We start from the raw sequence: 8,037 nt of genomic DNA on the forward strand, positions 1-8,037 counted from the left end.
CGTTCAACGCCAGCTACCTACCTTATTCATGGCGTTGTACGCCCAAAAAGGAGCAGCTGGTGTCCAATGCCCAAAAGGGAGTCCCAAGCCAGCATTCAATGCCCCTAAGGAGTCCTATCACGTGGAGACACTCAAGCTCAGCCCAAACACTCACCAAGTGGGTCCAAAAAGTGGATTTTCATACTGCAAGACTAGTTTATCTTATTTCTGTAATTCTTAGTTAGCAGATTAGTATATATAGACAAGAGTTCACCCTTGTTAAAAAACTCTTGCCCATTCAAACCTTTTACTTTTATTTTATGTACAGCATGAGTCACTAACCTCCTAAGGTTAAGGTTAGGAGTTCTGCTAATTCTTATGAATTAATAATATCCAAGGTTCTAAGAATTGGACCGGTCATCGAACTGCGCTAGTCACTGGTTTACTGGTTTATTGGTCCAACCGGTCTAACCAGTGATTCAACCGAAAAAACCGTTTTAGAATAAAATAATAAATAAATTATAATTAAACACCCTAAAATATAATTATAGTCTAATATAAATCTTAAAAGATCAAAAGTACATCAGCAACCCTAAAAGAGAACCAATATATTATCAAACAGCAACACATTATAAAATACTAAAACAGCAATACCAGTACATTATCAAAACACTAAAACAGCAACACCAGTATATTAGCAACATCATTCAGCAAGGCAATGATGACACTCAACTAAACACTAAAAACAACAAAATTAGTACATTATATTACATATCAAAAGTTCAAAACAGAGCATTCAGTAACAAAGGATTAGCATTAGCAAGGAAGTAATGACACTAAATTAAAAAGAGCATTAGCAAGGCAGTGATGAGTGATGACACTAAATTAAACACTAAAAATAGCAAAATCAGTACATTATACAACATATCAAAAGTTCAAAATTCAGTAACCAAGCATTAGCATTAGCAAGGCAGTGATGACACTAAATTAAATAGGCAAATTATTTTTTCAATGAATAAAAAGAGCAACTAATTATGGAAGAAAAAAAGAACATGAATATATGATTACATGAAATGAAATGAGGAAACAATTGAACTGATAAGAAGAAATTGTGATAGATGAATGATTTTTGAAAGAGAAAAGAGTGGATAGCAGCAGATCAGGATGCATTGATTTGTAGTGCATAAGTTAAAATCTTAAAATATTTTTCAAATTTAAAATCAGAGATATCCATAGACTCAAGTCTGCAGGTCCCATTAATAAAAATTGAACATATATTATTTGTTGGTAAAGCTCCTTCTATGGTTGGCTCATAACTATCAGGTTCTGGAAACATTACTTCCTGCTTCAAGATTTCAGGATGCCAACAATCAACTTCTTCAGAGATATTAAACATATAGGAACCAGAAATCAAATAGTCATTAAAAAATAACATGAAAAAAAGCAAAAACATGAAAAATAGCAACTCAGAAAACAAATAGCACAAGAAAAAAATAGCAACAATCAAGAACAATAAGAATAAATACAGCAGTGAACAAACATCACCAATCAAAACCATCAAGAACAAACAGCAACAATCAGCAACAACAATAAAAACAACACTGAACAATTAAATAAAAAATACATCTGAACAACAAAAACAGTTCCATAATTACTGTAAAATAAAATAATCTAAATTGCTCATAACAGATAAGCAAGAAATTACTTAAAAAAAACCATGAACAATACAGAGATTCAGCATTTCAGATGAGGGAGAGGGAGCCCAGATCAGGGCTGAGCACTGGCGTAAGCTCAGCCAAAACAGAGGCCGAAGCGTGGTGATAACAACAGGCTGGAACAAAAACAAGGGCTTGAGGCAAGCTTGACCAAGCGACGAAGAGGGAGCACCACGGCGGAAGCACGGCGATACAGAGGCGGTGAAAGCTCAGAACAGACGCGGAAGCTCAAAACTGATGGGAAAGCGAGGCGAGCAGACGTATTTCGACGACCATGGGTGCAGTACGGACGGCGACGGCGTAGATCGCGACGGCGGCGGTAGTGCAGTGGCGATGACAACTTGAAGAAGAAAGTGGCATTGGAGGCTAGGTTTTGTTGAGAGAAGGAAGCAGATGCGGTGAGTGAGAGAGACAGAGAGGGAGTCAGGGAGGCGTCTTTTATTTATTTATTTAGAGTAAACTACCATTTCTACCCATAAAAGTTGAAAACGCTGACATATATACCCGTAGAAAAAGGAAATTACCATTTTTACCCATGAAATATAGGTTCCACACAACAAAATTATCCAAATACTAAAAAATTACCTAAAATCCCTAAATTACCCTTATCTTCACCACCACACCACTTCCTTCACCCAATCACCTTTCTAACCCTAACCCTCTTCACCCAGCCACCACCCCTCTTTCCCTTTCTAATCTCATATCCCACCACCACCCCTTCCTGATTAGATCACCCCCTATGTCAAACTGCGCACCTCTTAACATTAGCTTCGCCCTCGTTTCAAGCACAGTTGCTCTACACAGAGCCAGCTCTTGCCAAAGGCATGGATTCAAACTGAGCTTTCATCTGGATGGATCTCCAGCACAGTGATTTGTCCAGCCATTTGTCAACCGGTGTGACAAATGCCTGGTCTGCACCTTCCAAAGCCATGGTGCAAAGCTGCAGAAGCTCGATTGCAGCCGTGCACCTAGAGTATGTAATGAAAGTCTGAATTGCAAGCGGCAGAACCACTTTCTTCACAAGATATAAGAGCTCAGAAACCTCGAGCTCAACGAAGGGAGAAGTATGGCCAAATCCAAATATTAGAAAACATGCATCCCATAAATGCTCTAGATCTTGAGATATTGATCCTTGACTAATAACAGCTTGAACCATTGCTTCTGGAGCTCCAGTAAGTTCCCTTTTTCGTGCATATTGCCTTATGAGCTCATTGAATTGGACATATCCTTCTTTGGTACTACTCCTTGCAAGGTTGAATCTTAGTAACAGAGTAGATGCTTCTATTTCGGATTTTTTGGTGTGTGAGGAGGCAAATCCACATGTTAAGGATTGCAGTAATTTTCTCCAAGAACATGTTCCCTTTTGCTTTTCTAGTAGATTCTGAGCAGTATGTGCCAATAAGGAAACCGGAATTGCAGCGGGCGCAAACCATCCACTTACCAGCACCATTCTGGTTGCCAAGCTCCTGGGGCCATCTGCATGATCGAATATTGAGAAACAAACATCGAGGAGCTGCAGAAGGAAACTGTTGTGCCTTAATGACTGTGACATGTCCTTCAAGGGAATTCTTTTTATGGTGTCTAAGAGCCTGCTTGGAGGAACCAGCTGGATTCGTCGGTAAATCGTGAACAAGGGCAAGGGTTCCGGTGACGGTTGCGGGGGTAGCGGGAGCCACCATTGAGTGAAGAGCTTGAGGGGTGGTGGTGGGTGAAGGGGGTAGTGGTGGGATTTGAGATTAGAAAGGGAAAGAGGGGTGGTAGCTGGGTGAAGAGGGTTAGGGTTAGAAAGGTGATTTGGATGAAGAAGGTGGTGTGGTGGTGAAGATCACGGTAATTTAGGGATTTTAGGTAATTTTTTAGTGTTTGGATAATTTTGTTGTGCGGAACCCATATTTCATGGGTACAAATGGTAATTTTTTTTCTATGGGTAGATATGTTAGCGTTTTCAACTTTCGTGGGTAGAAATGGTAGTTTACTCATTTATTTATTTTTTTTGTTGAAAAGTGAAAACTGGCCGGGTCTCGGTTCGGTCTGACCGGCTGGTTCTCGGCCGGTTCAGCGGTTCATTGACGGTTTTTAAATTAGCGATTTTAAGATACTAACCGAACCGTAATTATTTATGGTTCACGGTTAGACTGGTCAGATCGGCCGGTCCAGTCCAGTTTTCAGAACCTTGATAATATCACTATTCTGCTTCAGCCTATGCTTGATTATATTCTAAGATGTATCTTCGTTCTTCAACCTTATGAATCGGATGACCTGTGACAATCATCCTCATTCTACATGGGTTCTTGTGAGTCCTTGACGGGATAGTACTGAACCACAAGCTTGATTATACATATCTTAGACGGCTAATCCACGGCTTCGTTGGGGATTTCTCGAGACATCAGTTCAGCTGAGGTGCAGGGTGATTAGGGCCTTTGTGGTATAGGCTAGAATCCAAAGAAGCAACATTCTCTAATTCGGAAGACCCGACCTTGTCTGTGGCACTTTGAGTAGGATCACCAAGGGAATGGACTACTAGAGCTTCACCCCCGTTCAGATTGGATGACCGCTGACCCGGCATTTGATCTAAAGCAGAGGAGTTTAATGACCGCTGACCCGGCGTTAATCATATACAGCCTGCCATGGAATGAATCAATCAGAACTTGGAGTAGATGGTGAGAAAAGTTGATCCAAAAGAAAGAAGCATCTCTGAAGCCTCAACCGTTCTCATACCATAGATTTCACACCTATCTAGTAACGTTTTATTTATTTATCCATTTTATGCATTTTCTTGTGACAACTATCTTTTCTATCAGCCTGACTAAGATCTGCAAGGTATCCACTACTTGCTCAAACCAACAATCTCCATGGAATCGACCCTCACTCACCTGAGGTATTACTTGGATGATCCGGTATATTTGCTGGTCTATCTGTGTGAAACGTGCAGAGCCAGTTTTGTGCACCACTAGTCGACCTTCTCTGACCAATTTTTCTATGACATTCTTTAAGTCATAACAATCCTTAGTTGAATTCCCATAGAGTTTGTGGTACTCACAGTATTCTGTCAGACTTTCTGATTTTTTGTGCTTAATCAGACGAGGAGGTGGAAGCTTCTCTATATGGCATATCTCTCTGTAAACATCTACAAGAGAGATCCAGAGGAGAGTATAGTTGTGATACCTTTGAGGTTTCTCCAGTTTATATTCTTCCTCCTTCTTAGCTTCTTTCTCTTTTTCCCGAGGTGGATAGGGGAGGCTGGGTCTCGGGAGTAGCTCTCTTAGTCGGTAATTCTCCTCCATGTTGATGTATTTTTCTGCCCGCTATTGTACTTTGTACAAGGAGGCCGGGTGTTGCTTGGATATGAATTGAGAGAATGACCCTTCTTTAAGGCCATTAACTAATCTCATTATTACTGCTTCAGTGGGTGGGTTTTGTATTTCCAAGCATGCTTTATTGAATCTTTCCATATAATTTCGAAGCGTCTTACCAACTTCTTGTTTAACTCCTAATAGGCTTGGGCGTGCTTTACCTTATCCTTCTGATTGGAGAATCTAGTAAGAAACTTTCTTGCCAGATCGTCAAAACAAGTTACCGATCTGGGCGGTAAGTTATCAAACCACTTCATTGCAGCTTTGGTCAAAGTTGTCGGGAATGCCTTACAACGAGTAGCGTCAGAGGCGTCATTTAGGTACATCCGACTCTTGAAGTTGCTGAGATGGTGTCTCGGGTCGGTCTTTCCATCGTAGAGATCCATGTCGAGGGTTTTGAAATTCCTTGAAACTTTGACCCGCATGATTTCTTCTACAAACAGATCTTCTCCTCCTAGTGGGATTTCTTCCTGATTTGTCTGGTTACTTCGTCTTCGGAGATCAGCTTCCAATCTTAAGAGTTTTTTTTCCAGTTCCTTCGTCATCGTACTTCCCTTCGCAGTTCCCGTTCTGCTTTTCGTTGACACTCAGCTTCTTGCTCAAGCTGTTTTAGTCATCCACGGTGACCATGGACTAGACCTAGTATCTCTGTTGGATGGGGAGGTTCTTCATCTACTGGTGGGTGCACCTCTGATTGAATCCGTCTTGGCTGAGGATTTCCCGATGTCCCTTCTCCATGGAAAACGTGTGTTCTTTCCCGTGGTGGAAGTATTGCAAGTGTAAGATCGTCACAGTGAGGCTCTGGTTCTGATTCAGATGCCGTGTGACCGTCTTCGTAGTAATCGTCCGCCATTGTCAAGGGTTGAATTTTAGGTCCCCGGTAACAGTGCCAATGTTTTGAGGGTTATCTAAAACGTTGATTTGGGCCTGGACGTGAGGTCTAGATTCCTTGTGAGGTAGCGTCCGACTTGTTCTCGTGCCAAGGTGCCGTTGTCCGAGTTTCTCGTGAGGAGGTGGGGGGTGATACCTGCAAGTAGGGGTGTTCGCCTGGAATATGACAGAGAATATGTCCCAAAAATGTATTTCGACGAGGCGAGCTAATTAAGCTTATATAGCGGAGGTGGCTTAGCCGGTTCAACCAGCGATAACAATTGCAGTTAGGGGAGGTAGGCCAGTTCTTCTATCCGCTCCATTTATTTATCTCTCCGGTTGTTGGGATTCATTTCAAGGCAAGGCAGCTGCTGCTCGGCAGCGCCGACATGGGAAAAGAAAGATGCACAAAAGAAAGGATTGAAGAGCTTAGTGTGAAACTAAGTGCTTTCGAGCTGTCGAGTGAGGATTGGCTGAACGTACTTTGTCTCCTAGTAGATTAGTAGTCTGACAGATTATCATCGGTGTCGAGCCACGTTTTGATACCCGCAAAAAACAGGGGTCGGTTCGTCGTCATAAACAAGATAACACACCACTATATATAATATATAAAAAGAAAGAATTTCAAATAATAAGAAAAGAAAAAGTCGGTGTGGTTTGGTTCGGTTTTTGAGGGAAAAGCCATCCGATCCGATCGTTTAATTAAACTGCGGTTCAGTTTGGTTCAATTTTTTTGTCAAGGCCATCCAAACCAAACCAAACCAATTAAAATCGGTTTGGTTTGGTTCGGTTTGTTCAGTTTTTTTAATCAAATAAAAAAAAATTCTATCATACTATTATGCAAAGTCATAACATTGAAATTGACAAACCGAAATATACAATAGCTAACAAAGTCTTGATATAATGAAATTTAACTATAACAGAATTCAAATACGATAATTAAAGAAGTTTAATAGTTCAACAGTCAACACAACTGAAAATAAAAATAAATTGTCATTAAACTGATAGCAAAGTTATGGTGTCTTCTCCAACAAAATAGCTAAACTTCTTAATACAAACCAACCTGAAATAAAAAAAAAACAGTTACATAATAAGAACAACAACAACAACAACAATAATATAAGGAGAACAATTCCTACCATAACAAGATGTACTCAATCAGACTCAATACCAGAATCTTCTTCATTGGGATCATGTGTAGGTGCAACTTCTACAAAAATATATAAAACAAAAAACAATCATAACAAATAATATATATTAATAAAAACTAGATTAAAATAAAGAAAATTATAAGTAGAAACTTAAGCATACCTAATTCCAACTTCTCCAATTCCTCGATGAGTTCCTCAAGGACAAGTTTTGGAGAGTTTCGGAGCCAATTTTGTATACAAATTAACGCTTCAGCTGTCATCGGAGTTAGAGAACTCCTATAATTATTCAACTCCCTTTCTCTAGTACTAAATGCCAATTCTGAAGCAACTATGGAAACTGGCATGGCTAAGACGTCTCTTGCAATCTGCCCAAGAATTGGATATTTAGTGGAATTCACTTTCCACCAATTTAGAATGTCGAATTGCACACCACTCTTCTCTAATGCCTCCATAAGATATAACTCCACCTCATTCTTGTTAACACTCTCATTGAATTGCATTTCCTTTTCAAATTCCATAGCAAAAGAAGTTTCATGTGCCTCAAGCTCTTGTGTGCTAATTTCAGGAAGATCTTGCCGAGTAGATCTTTGATAGTTACCATCAAACAGCCTATAGCTATCAAACACCTTGAAAAGCGTCTCCTTCACTTTTGAAGTTAAGAATTCAGCATCTTCTTTTTCATACAACTTTTCAAAACTCCACTTAATCAATTGAAGCTTATACCTAGGATCAAGAACAACTGCAATGAAAATCATCATGTTTGTGTTCTTTATATTTCCCCATTACTTATCATACTTGGACTTCATTTTCTCAGCCATGCCTGAAAGTACCGTATCTAAGCTTCCCATACAATGCTTAAGTGTAGACAATATTTTACAAAAGTCATTAAAGTGTTGAGAAGATGTCACAAACGTTGAACCAGAAACCTTGTTAGTAACCTTATAAAATATTTTTAAAAACTTGACAAAA

The 8,037-nt window shown here is 39.8% G+C and overlaps 1 protein-coding gene and 1 pseudogene across 1 annotated transcript; both read right to left on the reverse strand.

The window, feature by feature from the left end:
* Positions 1–2,357: 2,357 nt before the first annotated feature.
* Positions 2,358–4,978, reverse strand: LOC112763764 (uncharacterized; annotated as a pseudogene).
* Positions 4,979–7,071: 2,093 nt separating this feature from the next.
* Positions 7,072–7,826, reverse strand: LOC140180721 (zinc finger BED domain-containing protein DAYSLEEPER-like). Its single transcript, XM_072222004.1, has 2 exons — positions 7,229–7,826; positions 7,072–7,127 (listed from the first exon to the last, which is right to left on the reverse strand). The coding sequence occupies exons 1-2, from the start codon at positions 7,824–7,826 to the stop codon at positions 7,072–7,074; spliced, it is 654 nt and encodes a 217-aa protein (XP_072078105.1).
* Positions 7,827–8,037: the final 211 nt, after the last annotated feature.

Source organism: Arachis hypogaea, chromosome 17 (genome assembly GCF_003086295.3).
Source record: "Arachis hypogaea cultivar Tifrunner chromosome 17, arahy.Tifrunner.gnm2.J5K5, whole genome shotgun sequence".
Taxonomy (NCBI): Eukaryota; Viridiplantae; Streptophyta; class Magnoliopsida; order Fabales; family Fabaceae; genus Arachis; species Arachis hypogaea.

Coding starts and splice junctions, on each gene's coding strand:
- LOC140180721 (XM_072222004.1), bottom strand. CDS start 7,826: ATGATGATTTTCATTGCAGTTGTTCTTGATCCTAGGTATAAGCTTCAA. Junction 7,128..7,228: donor ATTGGAGAAGTTGGAATTAG/GTATGCTTAAGT, acceptor ATATTTTTGTAG/AAGTTGCACCTACACATGAT.